The 26,650-nt window shown below is 44.4% G+C and overlaps 1 protein-coding gene and 1 non-coding gene across 2 annotated transcripts; one reads left to right on the top strand and one right to left on the bottom strand.

Moving 5' to 3' along the window:
- The first annotated feature begins 729 nt into the window (after window positions 1-729).
- On the top strand, window positions 730-835 carry LOC112135000 (U6 spliceosomal RNA). The gene has a single exon (XR_002916323.1). It is a non-coding gene; the product is annotated as a U6 spliceosomal RNA (small nuclear RNA).
- Window positions 836-10,458: 9,623 nt separating this feature from the next.
- DMRT3 (doublesex and mab-3 related transcription factor 3) lies at window positions 10,459-26,140 on the bottom strand. The gene is made up of 2 exons (XM_002819835.4): window positions 25,332-26,140; window positions 10,459-12,395 (listed from the first exon to the last, which is right to left on the bottom strand). Exons 1-2 carry the CDS (start codon window positions 25,786-25,788, stop codon window positions 11,431-11,433), a joined length of 1,422 nt encoding a protein of 473 aa, XP_002819881.3. The 5' UTR covers window positions 25,789-26,140; the 3' UTR covers window positions 10,459-11,430.
- Window positions 26,141-26,650: the final 510 nt, after the last annotated feature.

Raw genomic sequence — 26,650 nt, forward strand, 5'->3', positions numbered from 1 at the left:
GCCAATGAAATGTGAGCAGAGGTGAGGCCCTTGAAAGCCCACCAGCAAACCCTCCCCTGCCAGGAAAACCACATGTGGAAATGGTCAAGCCACAGTAAAGAAGGAAACTAAAGCCAGAGTGGCTGTAATCCCAGCACTTTGGGAGGGCAGATCGCCCGAGGTCAGGAGTTCAAGACAAGCCTATCCAACATGGTGAAACCCCGTCTCTACTAAAAATATCAAAAATTAGCCAGGCGTGGTGGTGGGCACCTGTAATCCCAGCTGCTCAGCAGGCTGAGGCAGGAGAATCATTTGAACCTGGGAAGCGGAGGTTGCAGTGAGCCGAGATCATGCCACAGCACTCCAGCCTAGGCGACAGAGTGAGATTCTGTCTCAAAAAAAAAAAGGAAACAATTATTATGTCACTGCCTAGAGAGCTGCCAAACCCATGCCAGATACTGCATGGGTTAAAGTTTCAAAATCAACTTTTATGTGTTAAACCACTAAAATTTTGGAGTGTGTTACTGAAGTGTAACCTAGGCTAGCCGCACCTAGCCTTTATTGGCTTTAAAGGCATCCCTATTTTCAGTAAGGTTACAGGAGCTTACAAAATGTTTTTGCTTTTAGAGGGAATTTGACCCATGTGGTGTGATGAAACCAGTTAGCTTTCAGGCAGGTCAGAATTTACAGGCTGTTTGTAACATATGTCATTTGCTTGGGTAGACAGATCTTTGAAAACATCGGGTCCATGTGCTCGCTTCAGCAGCACACATACCAAAATTGGAATGACACAGAGAAGATTAGCGTGGCCCTGAGCAAGGATGACTCACAAATTTGTGAACCATTCTATAAAACAAACAAACAAGCAAAAACTGGAACCACAGTGGCATAAGGTTGACAAAACAGAACTTTTGGTACAAAAAAGTTGGGAAACATGGATAGTTGTCCCCTCATTTTAGGGATGAAAATAGACACCCTGGGAGAAGCTAGGGACCTGTCTCAGGTCACATGTAAGCCTTATAAGGAGCAAGTCTCCAGGTCAGACGTCGAGGGTGAGGGGTGAAGAGCCCTCCTGCTTTAGATCAGCCTGGTCAGGCTCAACAGGCACTCAGAGATTCCAGCACCCAAAAAAAAGTTCCTCCCTGTTCTAGAGAAAATTTTAGAGAATCGAATACCTTACATGGATCTGTCCCAAATTCAGCTACAGGAAAGAAGCACAAATGAGTGAGACCAACGCAGGGAACATCTAATTTGTTTCCATACGATATTGACAGATCTTCCACCTTTTCCAGAAACACCTAAACACTTGGTGCATATGTGAGATCTCTGGATTTCAATGTTGGCAATCATTTGAAAATGAAAACAAAAACTCTGTACTAATCAAACAAAATACACCTGAGGGCTGGATTAGGCCTTCAGCCCATTTTGTTACCACTTCAGCTTTCCTGTTTTCTTAACTGCAGGGACATGACCGAGGCGACAGCTGTAGTCATACCACAGACACATCGCTTCTGGTAGGGTTACAAGATTTAGCTAACAAAAACATAGGATGCCCAGTTGAATTCAACTTTGGATAAACAATGGATAATTTTTTAGTATAAGTATGTATAGGCCATACATATATTGTAGAGTATAATTATGTCCAGGGAATATTATATAAGTATTATATCATATGCTATATGTATCAGTATTATATATTATACTTACATAGTATTCCCTGGACATAGTTATATTCTATATATACATATATATATATACACACACACACATATACACACAAAAATATATACCTATACAAATTCAGCCTGGGACATGCTTATGATAAAAAATTATTCACTGATTATCTGAAATTCAAGTTTAACTGGTGTCTTATATATGGACCAAGACAGTTGATTAATGAGCTCTTCCTTCTTTGGCGCTAATTTATCAGGAAAACTGGAAAACAAAGGTATCTGGGTCCAGCTAGGCTCGGAGCAAGTCACCAAAGCTCTGGTGTGTGAATAACTGTCTGCGATGATGTAGGAAGGACTTGATCGCACCCACAGAGTGGCTACTCTCCTGGGCAAATGGACACTGGAACCGGCTGTCTGGTCAGGCTTGCCTGGCTTCCTTCCAGTTGGGAGGCCTTTAGGACACAACAGGAATGCATTTTATTCTCCCTATCCCTTCTGCTCACTGAGGGTCAAGCCCACTACCCATGGGTGGATCCTCTGCAGGCCGCGCTGGCTTCTGCAGTGCCCTTTCCTCTCCCTGCCATAATAGCTGCAGCAGATGCTGGGGCTCCCAGGCACAGGTGGGCTCACTTCCCTTGTCCTCCGAACACTCATCATGCCCGTGCTCCTGGTGGGGGCCGGAGCTAATGGATCTCAGCTGCGGTTGCTCCAGGCCTCCCTCCCACCCCTTGGGAGAGGGATGCCAGCTCAGAAACCACAGTACTCCCTCCTTCCTGTAGACTTAACTATCTCACCTTGTCCGCCCTGCTCCCCGGTGGAGCTGCAGAGGATATTCCTGTCAGCCAGGAAGCCAAGCAGAGATCCCAGATGCCACCACCCACCTCGATCCACCCCCATATGGTGGCATAGGTCAGTCCCATGATTGGGCAGGGTCAGAGCTGTACCACCGAACGTGCTGAAAGCCCCGCTTTGCCCAAAGAGAGTCTCTGTCTTCACTGCTCCTTTCTTCCTCTCTTCCTCCTCCTCCTTCAAAGGCACACTCGTAAGGCAACTGGGTCCTCCCCCCACATTTCAAAATGCTTACTGACTGGGTCTCACTCTGAGTTTAAAAAAAGAAAAATTCTCTTTGGGTAATTTTTCTTTTAATTGATCAAACCAATCCATAACTGTGAAGGGCAAATAATTGTCCTTGCACCCCAACCCCTGTGGGGATGATGTAGTTAGTATTATTAGTTGCTGCTGATCACTGGGGTTAACCACCCCCCACCCCCCACCCCCCACACCCAGGAGCCTTATTACAATGATTTGGACAAATTCACATGTGTTTTTACCCTGAGAGAGCGTTTTATTCCCCTGGGTGGGTAATTTAAAGATGAGCAATATACTTCAAGTATTATGACTAGATTTGTCTTTTCCTCCTTCACTGGAGGGCCTGAGTTCTCTAAGGCTGTTCCCTGGACAGGAGTGGACTTCAAGCTTCTCATTGCAATTGTGGATTCCTGGGAGGGAGGGAGATATCCCCTCCCAGAAGTTCTGGTTGAGAAGGTTTAAAGATGGATTAAGAATCTAAATTGTTTGAACAGACATTTCAGGGGATTCCAGATCCAGTGAGTCATAGACACCACTTGGAGAAACTATGGATGAAATGGTTTTCCTGGCATTCTATTATTTGCCTAGCAGTTTTCATAAAGTTGGGTCTTAAAATTACATTTCCTCCATGGCGGCATTAGATAATTCATTTCTGAGTTTAATCCGCAAGCCATGGTCAACACACATGCATGTCATCAGCCAGGCTGAAACTTCTAGGAGGGTCTTCAGCAACCCATAGGCTAGGGGCTTCTTGGAAATCCCCTGCTGGTCCTGCGCCGTGGGGTAGGAGGATGTGAATGCCATGGTCTGTAGTCACAGCTGTCCTGGGAGAGGGATCCTTGAATTTGAGTGAAATAAAATATAGTAAAGATGTCTTTGAACTACCCTCACATCTTTCTGGTTTGGCCAAGAGATGAATGAGGAGGACTAACAGGCGGAGGGAAAATGCTGACTTCACGCATTTACCTCCACTAGCCTCCAGGGGGCAGCAGAGCCAGGAAGACCATTCACGCAGGCGGCTCAGGGAAAGGGAAGGTGCTGGTCGCTCTCACCTCCAGGGTTTCACGCCACGTCCTGTCAGGCTCCCCGGGGTTGCCCTCAACAGCCACGGCCGCAACTCCCACCTCTGATGGAGGTGTCTTCGGGCCCAGGAGAAAGCCAGGTGGCTGGGCAAAGGTCCAGGAGCTCCAAAAAGCCCTGTGAACTCCGAGCCCATGAACTGGATCTAAAGTCCTGAGAGAGACCAAAGCCCACATCCACGTGGCCCTTCCAGGTAGTTGACCTTGAGAAAGTTACTTCTTTGCTTCCTCATCTACGAAATGGGAATAGTAATCTACTGACTTCATGTGGTTGTTGAGAGGATTCAATGAGTTAATAGATATTAACAATGGCTAGCACAGAATAAGTGCTTTTTAAATTATTATTATTAAGAGACTGCCGCCTGGGCTGGAGTGTAATGGCACAATCATAGCTTACTGCAACCTCGAACTCCTGGGCGCAACAGATCCTCCTGTCTCAGCCTCTCGAGTAGCTAAGGCTGCAGGTGTGTACCACCACAGCTTTTAAAAATTTTTTGTAGAGGTGAGGTCTCACCATGTTGCCTAGGCTGGTCTCAAACTCCTGGGCTCAAGTGATCCTCCCACCTTGGCCTCCCAAAGTGCTGGGATTCCAGCTATGAGCCACCACACCCAGCGGGAATAAGTGCTTTTTAAATGCTTGCTCCTGTGTTCACTTAATTCCAAACCACTTTTGGAAAATGTGGGATTCTGGGTAGAATCAGTTCTTTTGTTTTTGGTTTTTTGTTTTTGTTGTTTTTGTTTTTGTTTTGTTTTGTTTTGTTTTGTTTTTGAGACAGATTTTCACTCTTGTTTTGTTTTGTTTTTGAGACGGAGTTTCACTCTTGTTGCCCAGGCTGGAGTGCAGTGGCATAATCTCGGCTGACCGCAACCTCCGCCTCCCAGCTTCAAACCATTATCTTGCCTCAGCCTCCCGAGTAGCTGGGATTACAGGTGCCCGCCACCACGCCTGGCTAATTTTTGTATTCTTAGTAGAGACAGGGTTTCACCATGTTGGTCAGGCTGGTCTCAAACTCCTGACCTTGTGATCTGCCTGCCTTGGCCTCCCAAAATGCTGCGATTACAGGTGTGAGCCACCGTGCCCAGCTAGAAGTGTTTTTTAATAAAATAATTTGCATTTGGATTGGATTTAGATAATGTTTCAAAATAATACCTAGCAGGTGCTTTGAATTACTAATTTGACTAAATCAGTGTTGGATTCATAAGATTTTCTCTAAGGGTATAAACAGTGGTATACAAAGCATTATTCCAATTCTCAAAACTCTGGATACAATAAGATATCTTTAATACTAAGCTGCATTAGACATAATGTTTCTTGAAGATTCAGGATCTGCAGTGAATCTCAAATATTACTGTATTAAGAGATATGCAGACAGGCTGGCTCACAGGGCTGTCTTGAAGATAGAAAACTACATAAATCGGCTGGGCGCAGTGGCTCATACCTGTAATCCCAACACTTTGGGAGGCCGAGGCGGGCGGATCACAAGGTCAGGAGATCAAGACCATCCTGGCCAACATGGTGAAACCCTGTCTCTACTAAATATACAAAAATTAGCCAGGTGTGGTGGTGCACACCTGCAGTCCCAGCTACTCGGGAGGCTGAGGCAGGAGAATTGCTTGAACCCGGGAGGCGGAGGTTGCAGTGAGCCGAGATCACGCTACTGCACTCCAGCCTGGTGACAGTGAGACTCCATCTCAAAAAAAAAAAGAAAAGAAAAGAAAACTGCATAAATTAATGTTTGCTGTGGGCATTTTCATTCATTCATTTGTGTTGTTTTCCATATGCTGTTGTCTACTCGGGCAGCCCTAAATGATACATGCCCACCTGGTTGCTGGTGGCCTGAGCTGGTTTTAGATCAGGGAAAATCCTTAGAGATATACTGAGGTCAGAATGGTGGGCTGACCTAACAGATACAGGTAGTAGATACTCAATAAAGGCTAGCTCTCCCAGCTCCCTTTCCAACATCTCCCTCCATTTCTAATCTCAAGTCCACTGAGTGAGATTTTTTTGAAAATTGAAACTACTTCCTATTTTCTCAAAGGGGACAGGCCAAAGAAGATAGGTTTACAAAGATTTATTTATCCATGGCTTCCACAGCTATTCCTTTCAATGCTCAAGCTGTTCTCTAGCAACTCATTCTTTTTTCTTTCTCTCTCTTTCTCTACGGTCTCTGCTAGATTTTGGTGTACCTTTGAGCAAAGTAGAAAAAGGCTTCTCCTAAAACAGCACCTTTTCTGGTCTGACAAATTGAAAAGGGCACCCACTCTGGATCTGAGACCCCACTTGCTCCTTGGCTGGACCCATTGGTGCAATACACAAAATGGACAGCCTCCATAGCAGCCTATTTCACCCAGTGATCCCTGAAGGCAGAAGCAACAAGGAAAGCCAGGGGCTGCAATGGACAGCCAGCAGGCTGCTAGTGAGGACAGAGCCCACTGGTATTGTCATAGCAGCCCCTGGGGCTGAGAAAGGTCCCACGTTTAATTCACCCACCCTCCCTCTATAGAAACCACCACACATCTGGTTCTGCCATATTTGTCTAGGAGACAGAGATACTTCCACAGATCTTAGGAATCTTTCATTTAAATCACAGTGGCAGGGTGAGGTCATGGTCTAAAACCAACAAGCAGTGACTCAAGTCTTCTGAAGGGATAATTTTTCTCAACAACTGCTGAGTTTACTTTTGGTTAAGTCCAGTGGCTTTGCCCATGGGATATATGAAACTCTTGACATAACCTAACAATCTCGGCAAACTCTCAGAATCTAATTAGTAAATAAACTCCATTGTAATTTAAGGGAAAACCACTACCTTTCCTATTTACCCTTCACACTGAAATAGTAAATGATACTGTGGGAACATTGAAGCATATCCAGAATAGACCATCAACAAAAGGCAAGATTGCCTCTCCTGAGCCTCCTCTGCCCTCTGAGATTAGAATTTGGGGAGGATGCATTCAGAAATGACTCCTCTGCCCTCTGAGATTAGAATTTGGGGAGGATGCATTCAGAAATGATTTTTTTCCGGTAATGACAACGTTCAGTACCACATAAGAAATGAAATTGAAGCATTGATCTTATTCTTCAAATATAGGATAGCTTCAATATTAAAATTAACATATAAATTTAGCATCCATCTTATTTTTGACTCACTTCTGTTGAGTAAATGCATATATAAAGAATGAATCACTGAAACAGTATGCAGTGAAATAAAGTTCATTTTTCAAATATGTCAGTTCAAATGCAGTCAAAGCCTGTTTTCTGGGCACCCAACAAATGTTCCCAAGATGCTCCTTCTGCCACCACCTCCCACCCCGTCTATCCTTAGGGCAAGCTAGGGACCTTGGGAGTTGAGTCCCTAAAGAGCAAGTCCGGTAATACAGGACTGCTACACCTCACACCTCCTTCTCTAGTCCTATTTCTTTTTATACATTTGAAATATTCTTAGGCTCTTATGAGCCTGTTGACCAACTTAACAGCCTGCACCAGTGGTCCAGAATCACTGCCCCTTTTCTCTGGTGCCTGTTGCCTCCCCAGGTTGCCCTACTGTTAATTTCAACCATATCCATGTACCTAACAAATGTCTTGCTTCTCAATTCATCTGTAAAACTACTTCCTCCCACCCCCATCATCAAGAATGTTGCTATTTCTTAAAGCTCAAATCTCGAGGGCAAAACCTATTCCCAGATGTCACTAGTAAACTGAAAATCATGGGACAGCCAGAAGGATCAGCAGTGCCAAAAATTCTGGCCCTCCCCTTGGGGGAAAGAATAGCACATTTAAGCTCTTATCAGGTCCTTCACCAACCAAATTTCCAGAAACAAGCAAGTCTGATCCCAAATGTATACTCAACCTAATAATTGACATTGATGCCAACATTGTTTGAACTAGATCTAGGGTATGTACTAAGACTGTTTACATGTTGATGTTTACCCTTGCCCTAGAAAAGTAGGTGGGAATGGGGGAGAAAGGACTTAATATCTCAGCATAAAAGTTTATAGCCTTCAGCCCTTTTACATGGTGTAGATCTAAAAAGAAAACCCAAGGATGTGATGAAGAGGGAGGTCATTCTCACATCTTAGTGAGTGTACAAATTACCTGGAGAGGATGATAAAAATGTACTGCTTAGGCTACCAGGCATTCTGACTCAACAAGTCAGGCCCAGGAATCTACCCTAGAAATTAAGCATCTGGGTACATGGACCACACTTTGACACAAATGCTCTAGAACATAACGAACCAACCCACACAGCATCTTAGACAAACAAAGTATTTACACCAACACTAGGAGTGGGCAGATCCACCAGAAGGGAGGAGAGGCATTGTGGTTTAATGTGGATTAACTTTCTCTAAGACTGGATTGGCACACAAGTCAAACATCAGTTGATGAAAACTGAAAGTGTACAGCCTAGCCCGGCCCCCAGATGTGTTGCCTGTGTGACAGAGGGAATTAAAACAGAAGTTGGTTTTTTCTCTTCATCCAAATGTTCAGTTTCATGTGAAAGAATAACTGAGTACCTGTGGGCAGATGAGTATTCATTTCCCTTGAATTCTACATGCTGCAACAGGATGGTTTCTGAGAGCTGAGTTAGAATCCAAGAGGTTTGCCTCTTTAACCAGAGGGGGCTCAGAAATTGGGACTCGGAGTAAAACTGAATGCTGGGAGGACATAGGATCTTAACACTCAATTTCTCATTTCTGACCCCTGACCACACTTACCCCACTGAAGCAAACATTTCTTTCTTCAGAATTTTTTTTTTTTTTTTTTTTTTTAGACGAAGTCTCATTCTGTTGCCCAGACTGGAGTGCAGTGGCCTGACCTTGGCTCACTGCAACCTCCACCTCCCGGATTCAAGCGATTTTCATGCCTCAGCCTTCTGAGTAGCTGGGACTACAGGCACCCTCCACCACGCCTGGCTAATTTTTGTACTTTTAGTAGAGACAGGGTTTCACCATGTTGGCCAGGCTTGTCTCAAACTCCTGACCTCAGGTGATCCACCTACCTCAGCCTCCCAAAATGCTGGGATTACAGGCATGAGCCACCACACCAAGCCTCTTTTTTCAGATTATATTGAAGATCAAACATACCTGCACTAGCCCACAAATAAATTGTTTTACAGATAATTCCATTTTGCTGGCCATCATAAAGAGGCCAATGATAATGATTTATAGGCAAAATCAAGCTGTAAGGATGCCGTTATCAGTGAGGTTTTGTTCAATTTGGGTGGTTCAACCTGAAGAAGTAATATCTGAGGACAGGCTTTGTAGCATCTTGGCTTAGGTGCTGTGGTACATTATCATTATTGCTTGTTAAATGTGGGTAAACTTTTGCAATGAAGATGCCTTTAAAATACATTTGTCCTAGATAGGTCCAGACATCAGCACTTCATTGCCACATAAAATGTCCTGGACGTGTCTTTAGAATCAGGGGGCAAACTGCTCTCCCGTCTACTCCCTTTCTTCCTTATATAAACATTAATGTTTAAATATAACCCTAACAAGAAACCATCTTTTTTTTTTTTTTTTTTTTTGAGACAAGGTCTGGCTCTATGGCTCAGGCTAGAGTACAGTGGTACAATCTCTGCTCACTGCAGCTTTCACTTCCCCAGCTCAAGCCATCCTCCCACTTCAGCCTCCCAAGTAGCTAGGACTACAGGTACATGCCACCACACCTGGCTAATTTTTGTATTTTTTGTAGAGACAGGGTTCTGCCATATTGCCCAGGCTGGTCTCAAACTCATGAGTTCAAGCGATCTGCCTGCCTCGGCCTCCCAAAGTGCTGGGATTGTAAGCATGAGCCACCATGCCTGGCCCATATTTACTTTTAAACACTCTAGTATGTAACTATGTCAATTAAATACATACTAGTCCAACTAATACAGGGAATTGTTTCTCCTCAAAGGTTTTTCATGTCAAAAGTGCCCAATGGAATTAAAAATGAGAAGGCTCTTTTAAATATCTCCCTTCCCATGGGAACCCATTCAAGGGTGGGGAGCATCTCAGGCTGAGAGAACTTGCCCTTCTCCCTCCGAGGACCGAACAACCTTTTAAGACTTATTCCTGCACTGGGAGCTCTCTCTGCATCCTTGTCATGTAGAGGCTTTTATTTATTTGCTTATTTACTTTCCCTTCCACATTTGTAAGTTTATTGTCTGACCTAAGCAATCATCTTACCTTTCAAGCATTTTGAAAAATGGAAACAGTAAGTCAGAGAAGTGGTTGGTGTGAGCACCACTGAATATTACTGTTGAAACTTCTCTCTAAAAAAAAATCTGAGCAAGAAGTTTGTCATATACAGCACCTCAAGAATGTTTTTAAATGAAAGAAAAAAGCCCTGGTTTTCAATGTTTTGCCTCAAACCAGAATGGCATGGTCTCCAAGTAAGAGTGAAGGAATGCACGTCTATATTCTGAATGCAAGGCTACTGAATTTAATTAACAGAAGCAGTACTTTTCATGGACTGCATACTTCCTATGTCAGGTACTGGGCTAAGCACTTTCCTTGCTTCCCACACTCAACTATACATTGTTGGGAGTTTTCCATTTTTACTTTGTTTCCAATGGGATTCTCCACTAAAATACCTGCTTATCTTGGACTCATGGGTAGGTAACTTGGACAATACATGGAAAGCACATTCTCTTACACATAGTAGGCACTCAGTAAGTATCTGTTGAATAAGTGAATGGATGGAGAGAATTAACTCCATTCTTGAACAAATTATCTGTCTTTCTGAATGCAACCCTAAAACTCTGCCATTCATATTTCTCAGGAATGTCTCATTTAACTGATAATTTGATTCCTGGCCCATGCATTAGTAAAAGTCATTTTTACATCAAGTTTCTATTTTTAGAGATCCTCTTTCCACAAGTAGAAATGACATAAACCACGCTCGTCTCCTTAGTTTATTTTTTTTCTAGAGTCCTTAGCATGCTACATTAACCTGACAAAGCTTAATCTTGTGTTCGTTTCACAATACATTTCATGCAGTTCACAGCTGTGATTGGTTTTACATTGACATTACACATGTTTCGATTCAGCCATGTGAAAAGAGTAATTCTTAATGGGGTTTGTCTCTGAAAACTGTCCAAGCTTAAATAAGCATATGAGAAGTTCACTCTATTCTTAAGTGCATCTCTCTTTAAAATGCAAGGATTTTTAGTGTAAGAATATAATGTCCCTGTTTATAGTCCATTTGCAACAGAACCACTTCCTTTAGGTTTCACATATCCTGAGGAATCCACTTTTACAAAATTGCATTCAAGTATATTATTTCATTTAACATTCCAGGTTGGATTTAGGTGCAAGGCTGACCTTCAGCTTTACATCCCCAAATAAATCTTCCATGGACCCAGCCTTCCCAAGACTATTCTTAACATTAGACTCTCTTTTACAATAAACATTCAGCACTAAAGCCACAGAGCAGAGCTATTTGGCATTTTCCAGTGAAGTGCAAGAAGTTAAATAAGTTATGTTTTTATTGCTAATGTATAGAATCAAGCACAGTCACTTTGTCAAACAGAAGGAAAGGGCATACACAAGATGTGGCCTCTCGTCAGATGCCTCAGGGTCGTAACGCACAGAAAATGTCACCTGGCCGCCACCCATCCAGCATCACTTTAAGATGATGTGTTGAGTATTCTAGAGTCTGAGGAGTCAGACCTCTCATCATAGTCGTCCTCGGTGTAAATGGACTGCTTTGACACAGTTGGACACCCATCATCAGGGATGGAAATCCGAGGGTCTTCTGTGGCACGGGCAGGAAGGACGGGCGAGCTTCTGAAGACGCTGGTAGAGTTACTGGGGAAAGGACTGACATACTGGGACCTCAGCTGATACTGCTGTTGCAGTGTCATGGTGTTCCACAGAGTGACATCATTGGGCAAAAAGGGGCTCGACTGGTTTCTAGCCAAAGTATTCCTCAGCATCAGTGGGTACCGGGGTGGCTGGGGGAAAGGGTGCTGCAGAGGCACAGCCAAAGGATTGGGGACAACATTACTAGAGTCGGCAGAAAACCTCAACGTGTCTGGGACTCGAAAGGCTGATCCTACAGACCATTTGGAAGACGAGATGGGGTAGGAGCTCAAGGTGTGTTCAAAGATGTGCCCATTGGAGGGCAACACTAGACTCTCAGGTTCTGCGGAAGTTCGCTCTGCTCCCGTGACTGAGGATCGGCTGGACAGAAGGACTTCCACGGCGCTCACCAGGTCCCCGCCACAGCCCTTGAGGATGAGCTCAAGCACCGTTGGCTTCTGGTTGGGGAATATCTTTTTTAACACTTCAAGCGGCGGTCTGTTGGCTTTCAAGCTGAAGGGCAGAGAAACAGTCCCCGAGGGGCCCTCAATCAGGAGGTGATTCTGCTCCACGTGATACTTGGGGCTGTCAGGGCGGCTCTCGGGGTTGCCTCCGTTTTTCTGGACAGTGTATCCCCCTTCATCCACGGGCACTATCTCAGGGCTCTCAGGGGTGAAGCAGCCCTTACTCTTTGCCACATCTGGGGAACTCCTCTGGTCAGTGTCTTTGTCACTGAAGACCTCTGTATTGTCTGCCGAGTTGTCGTCTCCAAGTCGTTCTTCAGTCAAATCTGAAAAACAGAACAGCTGAGTTAATCTTTTCCTGGTGTGCATAAAGAGCAACAGATGTGCTCAGAAGAGACCTGTACACGTGCTTTTTGGAAGAGCAAATGCATCTCAATGGGTCATAATATACTACAAGCCTTTTTAAAAAAATTCGAACTATATCACTGGCAAATGAAACAAAAACCCTGTAAATAAAGATCTAGAAATCAGAGTGGCTTCCTGGAATGCTTTGTGCAAGGAAGCTTGCTTTCAACATAGAATGGCTACGTGAACCTATAACATATGGCTTTCATAGCAGTAACAATCTCAATAGAGAGCCTCTTTGGGAGGAGGGGTGGGGGGATTCCTGGAAGAGCAAAGCTCAGGGAGAAACAGGAAAATTAGCTCAGCTTGTCTTCCAGCTCCTCTTCTGCAAATAAGGTCCCCAGCTGTAATCTAGGGATAGTACCATCCAGATACCCACAGGGAATTTTAATATCTTAAATCTATTTTCCCATAGGCTGATTTTGTGTTAAATATGTCTTATGAACCAATCAGTATGTTGCATCAGGTTACCATGTACAATAGCTAGCTAATTCAATTGCTGAAGTGAAAGATACCTCTATCCATTGAAATCTTTCATAAGAAGCCACTTGAGGGATTGGCAAACTTGGTTGCCAATAACTTGGACTAGAAAGCAAACGAAACCGGCTATGAATTCTGGATAGCAGGATAAGTTGCTGGAGAGGAAAAAAGGAAGTGGCTAGAAAGGATTTGTTAAATTGCACGGGGGCATTATCCATCAATGAAACAACGCATCACACTCCACCGCCGTGGGTGGCACGAGGCAGATACCTGTGCATGAACTGTTTTGCTAGTAAAGTTCATGGAAAGGACTTGAAGATACCTTTTTTTAAAGCCAGTGAAATTTGAAGATACCTTTTTATATTATATGAAAAGAAGAAGGAGGAAAAAAAAAGCTTCCCAAATAAAGCAGAGACTTGCTATAAAGTAAACCAGTTGCAAATTTAACATCTTGACCTAAGAACATTTTTACTTAACAGCTGGTAATATTGCAGGGTTAAGCGCACAGAAAAGAGTAAGTCAGAGTGGTTTGCTTTGCAGTAGTAAATTCTAACAGGACTTTATAATAAAGAAATAGGCCAGGCACGGTGGCTCAAGCCTATAATCCCAGCACTTTGGGAGGCCGAGGCGGGCGGATCACGAGGTCAGGAGATCGAGACCATCCTGGCTAACACGGTGAAACCCCATCTCTACTAAAAATAGAAAAAAAAATTAGCCGGGTGCTGTGGCAGGCCCCTGTAGTCCCAGCTATTCGGGAGGCTGAGGCAGGAGAACGGCGTGAACCCGGGAGGCAGAGCTTGCAGTGAGCCGAGATCGCGCCACTGCACTCCAGCCTGGGCAACAAAGCGAGACTCCGTCTCAAAAAAAAAAAAAAAAAAAGAAAGAAACATATTTTTTAGTAGCAAGCTATTTGCAAATAGAGTTTTATCCTTTTCTGAAACACGCACTGGCTGTGGCTACTCAAAGCCAGGGTAACTGATCGAAAGATGAAAATTCGTAACGACCCAGTTGTTGAGTTGTAAACAATTGCTTTGCCTGTGTTTTCTGCTGCCCTGCCTGAATAGCTTCATTGTTGCCTTCTCTGTGGGCACACCTGATTATATACAGATAGCCAGCCAGTGAAATTTCATCATAGCACCTTCTAGAAACAATCTTCTCCTACACTTGTTATTTTAAAAGCCTTAAGGGCCTACTTATGAACATTCTTCTAATACAGGATGTATCTTAAGTGTAACCAAAAAACAAAACTTTGTGAAATTTCATCAAAGCACCTTCTAGAAACCATCTTCTCCTACACTTGTTATTTATTTTAAAAGCCTTAAAGGCCTACTTAGAAACATTCTTCTAATACAGGATGTATCTCAGATGTAACCAAAAACCAAAACTTTGGCCTTTAACGAAGCAATAAATATGTGGCAAACATAAGTAAATACACTTTAAAACACTCTTAAATTACCTCAGTGCAAGTGTCAACATAAATCTGATAGGAATTCATACTTATCCCAAATTTGCATTTTAATTAAACTGCTTCTTTTTAATACAAAATATAAGGTTTCCAATGAGAGGTTCATTTGCGTCACATACATATGAAGCCATCTTCACTTTATATAATGACTCAATAGAAAGACTCTACTGTAGAATGACTCTATTTTTGTAAGAGAAATTTGACATATTCTCTCCTACAACTTCTTAGGATGGGGGACACAGCTTTTACCTCTTGAGTTAATGTGGTATTTGAATTCATGTCCTTGATTCAAAAGAGAAAAACAGCAACAAAAAGGCTTCTATAGATTTACTTTATAATCAGCTAGATCTATTTAAATGTTCCTGACTCATGACCCATACATACTTCTTGGCTGTTACTCTATTATTAAACATCTGAAAATTATTAAACACTTGAAAAGTGATAGTATATTAATATACTATCACTTTTAGAAATTGGAAAAACAAGTCAAATACTCTCCCCATGTAAATATGGACATAAAGTACTACTTTAAAATACTATGTACTTCTAAACAGTTTATTTTTTAATTTTAGCCTAATTATCAGCACCAAGTATTTATATTTCTGCAAGATACTGGGAGAAACAGAATAAAGGATGAAAAACACCAAGAAGTATAAGACCCACACCTAGCTTATGGACCTTATCCTCTAGCTGGGGAAATAAGACACACATGCAGGAGAAGAAGCAAACAGGGCCTGGCAGCATTTGCTAAGCCTCAAATACGACACACATTGTATACCAATGTTCATAGCAGCAGCATTCACAATAGCCAAAAGGTGAAAGCAACCCAAATGTCCATCAGTGCATGAATGTATAAAACGTGGTGTACACACACACACACACACACACACACAGTGGGATATTATTCAGCCTTAAAAAGGAATGGAATTCTGATACATGCTATAACATGGATGAACCTTGAGAACATTAGGCTAAGTGAAATAAGCCAGACACAAAAGGACAAATACTGTATGACCCTACTTATATTCGATACCAAGAATAGGGAAATTCAGAGAGAAAGTAGTGTGGTGGTTGCCAGGGGCTGGGAGGAAAAGGGAATGAGGAGTTATTGTTTCATGGATATGGAGTTTACATCTGGAATGATGAAAAGGTTCTGAAGATGGATGGTGGTGATGGTTGCACCACATTTTGAATAAACTTAATGCCACTGAATTGTACCTCTAAAAATGGTTAAAATTGTAAACTTTATGTTATATATACTTTACCACAATAAAAAAAGAAAAAAATATGCCACACAGTGTCATAGTAATATAGAGAATGAGGAGATTTTTTTAAGCAAGAGAAACAACTAGTCCTTCTTGGGAATAAAGGGTACATAGGCACAGCTGGAAAGCTCAAAGCTCAACTTTTTTTTTTTTTTTGAGACAGAGTCTCACTCTGTCACCCAGGCTGGAGTGCAGTGGCATGGTGTCGGCTCACTGGAACCTCTGCCTCCTGGGTTCAAGTGATTCTCCCGCGTCAGCCTCCCGAATAGCTGGGACTACAGGTGTGTGCCACCACACCCGGCTAATTTTTGTATTTGTAGTAGAGACAGGGTTTCACTATGTTGGCCAGGCTGGTCTCAAACTCCTGACCTCATGATCCACCCACCTCAGCCTCCCAAAGTGTTGGGATTACAGGAGTGAGCCACCACGCCCGGCCAGCTCAACTATTTTTAAAAGAAATATGTGAACCAAATAGCTTTGTGTTTTAAAAGGTACATCCCCTATCCCCACTTTGGATAAGTTTCAAACACTGAAAACATATTAGGAAGTGTTTTCTCAGGTCTGTCAACCAAATTGACTCTTCCACAGTACACTTCAGGCTCCAGAAAAAAAGTGGATCAAACAGCAGAAGGCTAACTGAAAGGGGAATTAGGGAATGAGGTTCTCACTAACCTAATGACTCTACCATTACAAAAATGGAGGCTTTTTTTTTTCAAGGTAGCAACAGATATACTGTCCCAATCAACTGAATACTTGATACCAGGATAACAAGTCCGACAATACAAAATTCCACTCTTGTACCTATTTTCCTAAGTTCTGCGGAACAGACGGTAGTGGAATCTTACATCAGTGCCAGCTTGTTCAGCAATTGTGAACTCTCAGACTGTGAAAGTCACTTTCTCATTTTGTTGTGTTACCCTTTGCCCCTGCTACTGGGACATGCTAGTGCATCATGCACTTCTGGTTACTTGTCAAGGAGTGGTGATAGATTACACCGAATCCTCCTCCATGCTCTCTCCGCAGGTTTCTGTGCCATCTGGCTATAGCCAAAATATGCAAAAAGCTAACAGGATGTCACAGGAATCAAATCTACAAATTCAGCGTAAACCAACCAACCAGCTGAGCTCAGCACTGCTTACACTGTGTTCAAAGGAAAGACAAAGATGATGAAAGAACAAGCAGAGCACACCTGTGAGGCTTATGCACCTGAGCCACACACAAGGTCAGTACAAGCTAAGTAGTGCTGGGTAAGCCAAAATCCCCATCAACATGTAAGGCTGTTGGAGTTTCAAAACTAGGCAAAGGAAGACTAGCCTCTAACTTTGCACCAAGAATAACTCCTCACCAAACAATAATTTCTGAAGGGCAGGATATATAGTTCCTGCAATTTTGTGGCACTATGGTGTCTAGTACTGGTTGTATTATTGCACCTAAACTAAATATATTGTAAATTATTCTATTATAAATACAGACTTTCACAAGTAATTATAGAGGGTGAGTTTTGAGCCCAGTGATAAAGTGTAATTTAATAACAGGTACTTCTTTACATCTCCAGATTTTTTCTTAAATAAACTTTACAAATCATTCCAGTTGGTTTAAAACATAAAGGCCTTTCTAGACATAGAAATGTGAAACTGCCAACTAACAAAATAAAATAGGAAATACTCCTGAAACATTTTACCTTCTTTCTTCTTGAAACTGAAACCCTAATTCCTACAACATTAAGAGTGTATATCAACTGATAATATTTTTACCCCAGTAGATGGGTATAGAAAGTCAAAACTATTAAACAGGGAAGAAATCAATTTTATCGAATATTACAAATATTACTGAAAGTGATACAATATGCTGTTTCTATTGCTAAACATGTACATATATTTAAAATCTTAATATTCTCTCTTCCATTTCATATTTCATGGGGTAGAAACACTTATAGCTATCCCTGAAATAAACTCTGCACTAAGGTGAAGAGGTTTTTAAAAGAAGTAGATATTCAATTAAAAAGAAAAGTTTTTCTATAGATAACAATGCTACCGACTTCAAAATACATATGCCATAAGATGACTACAATACTTTTTTTTCTTTTTTTGCTACAAGACTTTTAAGAGAGAAAATAAACACTCATAAAATTGCTTTCAATCTAAAATTACAGTTTGAAAATGTAACTTTCTTTAGGGGAGTTTTTCACATAAAAATGCAATTTAGTAAAAAAAAAAAAAGTATCATTTCAAATACTTTGAGAAAGTCTACCACATATGAAAAACAAACATTCTGCTCAAGATGCATAAAAGTGAAAAATCTGGCCAGGCACGGTGGCTCACGCCTGTAATCCCAGCACTTTGGGAGACCGAGGCAGGTGGATCACGAGGTCAGGAGATCGAGACCATGTGGCTAACATGGTGAAACCTCATCTCTACTAAAAATACAAAAAAAAAAAAAAAAAAAAAATAGCCGAGCATGGTGGTGGGCGCCTGTAGTCCCAACTACTCGGGAGGCTGAGGCAGAAGAATGGCGTGAACCCGGGAGGCGGAGCTTGCAGTGAGCTACAGATCTCGCCACTGCACTCCAGCCGCGGTGACAGAATGAGACTGTCTAAAAAAAAAAAAAAAAAAAAGTGAAAAATCTTTCTGACTTAGAAGTCATAGGTTGTATCCATTCTATCCAATTATATCTACAAAAACAAAATAGTTCTTACATACAGAATGAAAACACAGAAAAACTGGCACAGAGAGGAATATTTCCTAGCTCAAAAGTCACTGGACTCCCCCATCCCTTTTGAAATCATGTCACACATTTTGAAACATAGATTGTCATATCCTCATCTGTTCACTTGAGCTGTGGGGAACACACCTCTAAATAACAGGTCCTTGATGGGTAGTTTTCAAAGCACATAAATCTGATAGCAATGGCAAGGGAGGGAGCCCAGGCAGGATGGGACTTTTACAGGAGACCATTGCCTAATCAGAATTCTAACCGTAGACAAACGCTTCACATTTTCTCTTACCTTCATCTCACACTAGAAGTGATGAATTATTTTTTAAAAAAATGAATAGTTGAAAATCTAAAGAACACCAGGGAATGATCTCGATCTAAAAACTTTCCTTTTCTTCCTGGGGTGGATTGCCGGGTTGGGGAGGGTTGTGAAAAGTTAAAAAACAAAAACAAAAACAAAAAAAAACTAGCCATGCTTTACTTTTTAAAAAATCATTAACAACACTGAATTAATAATGTATGAAGGAATCAGAGTGGTTCCTTGACACTATATTTTGGGGGAATATTGCTATAGACAGGACTGGGCTGAAGGAAGTATGGTTTGCAACTGTGGACCTCATACATTTTGTAAAAATTTAGTTTTGATCTCTTTCTTGACTCAGAAGGGAATACCTTCCGAGAAGCAGAGGGGAAATTACCTACAAATCTACATGTTTATTTGGTACCTTCCAAAATGCACCTGTCTACTCATCCATCTATTTAACAAATGCCCCTAAATGTCTTACTATGCTCTCATGTACTGTGCTGGGTAAGATTATACAGAGATGATCAAAGCATTGCCTCTTGACCACTGAGAGGCATACAGTTTACTAACTAATCTTTTGCAAAATTCCAAGTAAGCTGCAGTTGGTTATATTTTACAGTGAAATACAGCAAATAATTCCAAGGATAGCAGCTGGGCAGACCATGGTGTCTTCACAGGAGGAAATATTGTTTTAAATGCTTACATATGAAGATTATGGGTGCTAGAGATATATACTGAACTAAACAAAGTAATAATCAGTGGGAAAAACATGGAACACTAATCCCAGCTCTGTAAAATTTATGTCTGCCTAGTTGTTGTAATCAAGAGATTGGAGATTTTGTAAAGAATTGATGTGCTGACTCTTAAGTTTTTCATAATTATTATTGTTATTTGGTACTTGATTGTGCCTTTTATAGCTGTTTATACAATAAAATGCAAAAAAAAAAAAACAACCTATACCTAGTTATTTTAGTTTCCCTTCTGAGAACAGTAGTATGCATTGCTCGGGCAAGGGGATGACTCACTAAGGCGATGTGGGAAATAACTGACACAATCACAAGGCGGTGGACCTGTGAGGACCAGCTGTCCTATCACTGCATCCTCCACCTCTGCCATGAGCACCCGTGCACAAGCCATCAGAGCCACACAGGACTAGACAAGGAGGTCCAAAGACCTGAGCAGCTAATGGCTAAGGGGCTGCAACAGGTTTAAAGGGGGGAAGAAAGGAAAAAAGCAAGAGGAGAGGAAGAAAGGAAGAGAAAGAAAGAGGAGGTAGGCAGGCAGGCACATGGTTTTTTGCTGGGCTTAGTCCTCCTTCCTGTCAGGAAGAAGTGCAACATTTCCAGAAAGGGGCTCCGAGTCCTCCAGGGACTTTGATTTATGAAGATGTATTTCTTTTCTCTCTGTAAAGCTGTTAGCAGAAAGTGCTGACTGGCTGCAGCAAAGAATTTCTCATCAATGCTCTTTGATTGTATTTTGCAAACAAAATGCCTGTTGCTTGGTAACATTTCACTTGAGCCTGACCTTCTCCGAAAGTTATTGCTATCAGATTCGATTTACACTGTCCTCCTGTGATTACTGTAATCTTTTAAACCCGGGAGTTCATCCATCAGGGAAAAAGAAAAGTTGGTTGTGTAAGTCGAGAGCACGGCTATCCTCCAGATTTATAACACCAAGGAGTGATTTGGAGGTGGGGAGAGGTTCTTTCCCAGATGGCAGCAGAACTCTGGTTCCTAGACGTGGAACACACTCTCGTTTTTCCTGCCAAACCGTCCCAGATCCACAGGATGGACCCCAGCACCTCCCCGACGCCAGTCCCAGGCAGCTCGGGCTCTGCAGAGAAAGAACTAGGAGATGAGCACAGGCGACCCCACCGCCAAGGGGTGCCCTGCATGGGTACTGGGGCTGGGTGAGGAAGGCCTAGGCCTATGGTTGCCAGGTAAAATAGCAGCATGTCCAGTTAAGTGGGACCATCAAATAAACAATGAAGGCTTTCTAGTAAAAGTATGTCCCATGCAATATTGGCATCCTATTTTTTGTTTGCATGATTTTTGCAGAAGCTGTCAACTCACCTCGGGACTCCTGCCTTGGGAAGGAGAGGGTATTGAAGCTCAGGAAGAGCAGTGAGGGAGTGGTGGCCCAAGAGCTGGACAAGGGAGAGGCAAGGGATGTGGCTGTCTCTGGGCGGTTCCTGAGCTGCCTAGTGAGCTGCTTCCTGACAGTGACCAAGGAAAGAGCTGTCCCCAGCAGGCGGCGAGAAGCTGGGCTCAGCTGAAGCTCCGACCCCCTGGTGCAAGGAGACGGCAGTCCAGTGCGGCCACAGGGAGCCGCTGCCCCCTATCTTTGCCCCTAATTTGAGCCCGCTGTGGCCTGGGTCCCAGTCCTGGGCCAGCTGCCGCAACCCTCCGCAACACACATACACCATCTGCACTGCGTGCAAACCAGCTAGGCCAAGAGCTGGGAAGAGCCATCCCCAGCAGCATCCCAGCCCCAAGAGCCAGCCCTGGGGTGGGGTTTGGAAGAGACCTTAGTGCCTGTATGCATATTCCTCTTTATTTGGTTGGGTTTTGTTTTTTAAAATGCAACTGAGTCAAGCCCCTCACCCTCAAATAAAGCTGTCTTAAAATGAGACCCTGTTTTTCAATTCACAGGTACACTTCATAAATGGTTTTTAAGTATTTCCCGCTTTTCTTTTCTTCCTAGCCAATAGTCAGAGGGTTTCTCATCCTGGCCTGGACGAGTGTTCTGTAACACCCATTACACTTGCAGTTGCTTCTCTTTGGGGAAAAAAAAAATTAAAAAAAAGGAAGTGGACCTCGCGGGACCCAGTCAAGCTGGAGCAGAAAAGCCCAGAGGCAAGCATAAAGATGCTAGGAGGGGCAGGGCAAGAGGAAAAATAAAATAAAGGCAGTTTTCCAAAATCTCCTTACTTCTCCTGCTATAGTTATCTTGTTCGCTCCGCCCCCACCCCCTAAGAAATAAACAGGAAAGAAGATCCTACTTTCCCATTTGATCCTGCTCTCTTATTCCTAACCAACTATGTTTTCGATTTCTTTTTCCTTTTAAGAGCATTTAAAAGAATGTGTGTACATATTCATTTTGATGGCAGATGGAGACCTAGGAAGAGTCTACAGCCACAGATCTTTCTTCTCATCGCACCACAGTCTAAGGTGTCCGAGGACACTCCCCTGGAGGAAAAGTTGGGGGTAGGGAAGGGAGCCACAACACAAGAATGTAACTTTAGCTTTTCACCTTGGCAGTGACCCTTAACTTCCCTCAGCTCTTGAGCCCACGTCCTGAAAGGCTGGCTAGGCTGGTTGAAACTGCTGATTCAGATACACTAACCGTTGGAAGATCTTCATGCCTCCTATATTTTCATGGGGAGAAGGAGTATGAGAAGAACGTAGAGGGAATTTAGGAAAAGAATAAATGAATTAAATAGTGTATGTATATATACATATATATACACACACACATATATAGCTTAAATTAGAATTTAAATTTAAGTTATATATATAGCTTTTAATAGATATATATAGCTTAATATATCTATATATAGCTTAAATCAAAATGTTGGGCTCAATCAAAATCTAATAATTAATTCCGGGTCCATCTAGATGGTAATCAAAGATAAGGAGAAATCTACATTCAAAAAGAAAAAAGAATACTTCATAACTAGAAGTAAAAACCACTAGAATATGAAAATTCTCCTTAAAAACACCACACATTGAAAGGGATATTCAACATACTACACCATTAGATAAAATAATCCCATTCCTTTAAAGAATCTAAAGCAGAATTTGAGAAAAAATTCTTCCAGTTACAAAACTGAGTTTTGATGTGAATATGTCACTCCCTCAACGGGGTGGTTTTCCTCCAGTGATTCACAGCAAACATACTCTTCCTTAAGGCATGTGCTTTTCTCAAAGATTTCTGGAAAGGAAAGACTCCATGTGCTTCTGTATACAAGAAAGAAAAATCTCTCTTCACAGCTATGTACTAAAGAGGCCCTTTGCCCTGCAAAAAGACCAACCACATTTTAAAGTCAAAGTTCACAAAGTAATAGATCTACATTGCCAGCAGATATTGAAAGATTTCTGATGGTCTGTATACTTAATGTACATGTGGAACTACCATTCTAATAGAGTTTTGCTTACTCTCTGCACTTAGTTTTGCTTACTCTCTGCACTTATTCAGGAGTAGTTCTGATATGCTTCTAAATACATATGGAATGTTATACACAAATACATTATTAGAACAACTGCAAAAAGGGTATAATACCTATAGCAACAGGCAGTCTCAGTGAGCAGTTTTCTTCAGCTTAAACTCCAAATAGACTTTATTTCTACAAGCACTGCATAGAATGGATCCACTTGTATGCCTGTCTTCCTAAACAATTATCTATTATTTTCCTACCTTTCTCCCCACTCCCCATCAGAGTGGTGATTTGCTTTTTTTAAAAAATGGAATTACGGGGTCAAAGCAAGTGAAAGAAGAAAACAAAAGTTGTGTACATCAATGTACAAGGTATGGGGGGGTGGTGGTGACCAGCTGGAAACTGAGCCCTTGGTCCCTGACGCCTCAGTCCCCCAAAGTCCTCACTTTGACTTCGCCTTGTGATAAATCCTATTCTCCTTTGCAATTACTTGTTTTCAATTCGGAAGGCTCAGGCTATCCCTGAGTGCTAAGTAGGAGTAAAACGGCACAGCTCTGATTTGTCCAGTTGAGATCCGTTTCCTTTTTCTATTCTCCCAAAGCGTGTATCCTGCTGCCGCTGCCTACTCCACCTTCCTGCCTGCCCTCACTCCTCCTCCTCCTGTGGTTGTGTTTTTAGTTTTGTGACTCTTTAGAAATCAGGAACTTTAGCTATCCCAAAGAATACTCTGAAGAACACAAGATGTGAAAGGAATCTCCTTGGATAAAGACCACAGAACCCAATGCCCTATCACAGGAGTGCTGCTGGGCAGGTGGCCACTGCAAAATGCTACCTCTGATATTAACTCAGGCCTCTGCCCTAGTCCTGGGGGAAACGGAACCACAGAAGCTGGAAATGGAAACAAATTAAGAAAATATATTGGTACAAATCCAATTCTAGAGCTGAGACCAAACTCTTCCTCATTATTTGTTCAAACCTATGGGAGAAAAATAATAAAACCTTTTTCTCCTCCCTCCCCTTCGTCTGTGACAAATCCATAAATATAAAAAGATGAGACAGACAAAAGAGAGACAACTGGCGAGCATTTCTGAGAAATGTTATATGCTAACTTGGATTAAATATCCACAAAATCCAAGTTCGGCAAACTCTCTTCAGGCTTTAAAATTCCCAGCTCTACAGTCACACAGGCTGTTCTCAGAGCTTCAGGCCTGGAAAGCATTGCGGAAAGACAGGGCAGCAGAACTCCACCTGCCAGTCACCCGTCGACTCACCACGAAACAGGTGAGTCCGCCTCACTTCCTCAGCTCCACAGGATCCAGACGAAGCAGTCCTGGGCTCCTGAAAGCCTTTCTCCAGAAGCTAGGGGTACCGTCTTTAGGGAGTTGGCAGGTCAGTGTAGGTACCAGTTTTGCCACAGTTCTACCTACAGGAGGGCTCTGGACCTTCCTACTCCTGATTCCAGCATGCCCCCTTCCGGGAGAAGGTGGGCTGTGTTCCTTTGTACATTTGCCCCATTTAAGGAGAAACACCAAACACACATCCACTGAATTCCAAGAGCCATCAAAAGAGCTCTTGAGCTGGGCAGAGCCGCAAGCTAGAAATTCCCCAGGAAGAGAGAGACTAAGAGACTCAACCCAGGCCTGTCAAGCTCAGGAGGCCTGGATGCAAACGGATGGGTGGTGGGGGATGAGATTTTTTTTATTGCTTTAAACCACGAAAACAGCTGAGGGCAGCCTGGGAAACAGTGTTAAAGGATCTAGGAGGTTCTGCAAAGGAGTGAATTCTGGGCGCATCAGATTCTTTTCCCTCTATCAGCTCACGAGCCTTTCCTGACCCTTTTACTATCATTGCTAAATGGAACTTATTTCACCAGTTACAAGAGTCTGGAGGCCACGGAGCAAAGCTAGAAAGGCCGGGGTTCTGAGAGTTGGATACTTGTCCTCACTCAAATTTTCCTGGGCCTTGGGCAGGGCCAGGCCGGCCGAGAAGCACAGCCAGCTCGGAGTCAGCCGAGTGTTGGGCCTTGGCTCCTTCCCTACACCTACCTACCCATTCCAACCCCCAAATGGCGAGGACCTCTAAAGCCTGCAGCCAGGAAAATCCGACCCCACCGTGGTGAGTGTGCGCACCTGGGTTTTAATTTTGTCCTGTCTCAACTCCGTTGTCTCCCTGCTCAATCTGACACGTTCCGAACCCTTTAACCTGGGAAGGCACCTGGCGATACTGATGCACAGTCCCGTCGTTTGGCTCCCCGGAGGCGCCCTCCCTGCGGGCGCCAGTGCCACTCGCGCTGGGTCCAGACTCAGCCGGCTTCTCCCGGGAGAGGAAGCCCCGGCCTGGCGGAGAGTGGGAAGGAAAGCCCCGCCAGGCCCACTTCCCAAGACTTTGCCTCTAGTCCTCCCAAGTGGAGCTGCAGCAGGCACTCTGAAGTTGCCCACGCGCCCGGCCAAACTCCCGCACCTCAGACGCTCTTACCTGACTTGGCGAGCTGCGCCTGCAGAGCCCCGGGCTGCGGCTCGGCAGTCCAACGCAGCGCGGCGGCCGCGGCCAACTCGGCAGCAGGGCGCGGCGGCTGCGGCTGCGACGGCTGAGAGGCCGGCGGCGGCTGCGGGGCGGCGGCGGCGGCGTCCCCAGGCGGCGGGGGCCCTGGCAGAGCGCGCAGCGAGTCGGGGATGAGGCTCTCCAGGCTCTCGTTGGCCTGCTGCCTGCGCAGCGCCACCTGCGCCGCCATGACCCGCTGCCGCTCGATGATGAGGATGCACTTCTCGCAGGTGCAGTCCTTGAAGCGGCAGTAACGCTTGTGGCCCTTGAGCCAGGACAGTACGCCGTGGTTGCGGCAGCGCGCGCACTTGGGCGTGCGCTGCACGGGCGCCCGCGGCGGCTGCGACACCGGGCCGCCCATGTACAAGTAGGGGGAGCCGTAGCCGTTCATGCCCCGGGCTCCCGAATGAGTTGGCAGGCTGGCTGCGGGAGCGGGCCAAGGAGCGCTGGACGGCGGGGCTGCGAGGCCCGCTCAGGGGCGGCCTCCGGGCGACGCGGCCCTTGGTCCCGCAGCCCCGGTGGTCGTGTGTGCTGCGGGGCTGCTGGAGGTGCCGCAGCCGTCTCTCCAGCTCCCTTCGCGCTCACAGCTCGGCCTCCCAGCTCACGCCCAGCCTACCCCGACGCGAGCCGCTGCCTTGGGAGCGCAGCCGGGTCGGCACGTCCTCCTTCGCGGAGGCGCTGCGGCGGCTGCAACGAGCCGGCGAGAGCTCTAATGAAGGTCTGAGCCAGCTCTTCTGCAGCTCCCCCGTGAGCTAGCCGGACCCAACACCTCCTCCGCCTCCCTCCCCCAACCCCTCCTCCTTCCCACCGCCACCCCCGCCCCTGGGGTCCCTGTCTCCTTGCACTCCCCGCCCCACGCCTTCCTCCTTCTTTGCGGCCCTCGGGTGCCTGCACTTCACCTTCCTTGCTACCTGCAACCAGGCCACTCTAGCGGGGGCGCTCACGGCCCCCTCGTCCAAGCCCTCTCCGCTACCCCAGCCCGCGGCTGGAGACTGCGGCGCTCCAGAACGCCGCGGTGCTCGCGGGGCGGAGAAGGGGAGGACCAGCGGGAGTGAGGGTGGGGGTGCCTGTAAGCAGTGAGGTGGCCGCTCCCCTTCTCTCTCTTCTCCTCCCTCTAGTCCAGATCTGGCCGCGTTTTTCCGAGGCCAAGGCTGCTTTTATCCCGACATTTGGCCGCAGAAGCTCAGCTCCGGGAGAACTCGAACCTACGGGAGAGTTGCGGGTGCACCCCGGACCTGGGTGGAGTTTAGGAT

Source organism: Pongo abelii, chromosome 13 (genome assembly GCF_028885655.2).
Source record: "Pongo abelii isolate AG06213 chromosome 13, NHGRI_mPonAbe1-v2.0_pri, whole genome shotgun sequence".
Classification (NCBI taxonomy): Eukaryota; Metazoa; Chordata; class Mammalia; order Primates; family Hominidae; genus Pongo; species Pongo abelii.

Excerpts from the sequence above, each read along its gene's own strand:
- DMRT3 (XM_002819835.4), bottom strand. The coding sequence starts at position 25,788 with ATGAACGGCTACGGCTCCCCCTACTTGTACATGGGCGGCCCGGTGTCG. Across the intron at positions 12,396-25,331 it reads GGCGCAGCTCGCCAAGTCAG|ATTTGACTGAAGAACGACTT; the intron begins GTAAGAGCGTCT and ends TCTGTTTTTCAG.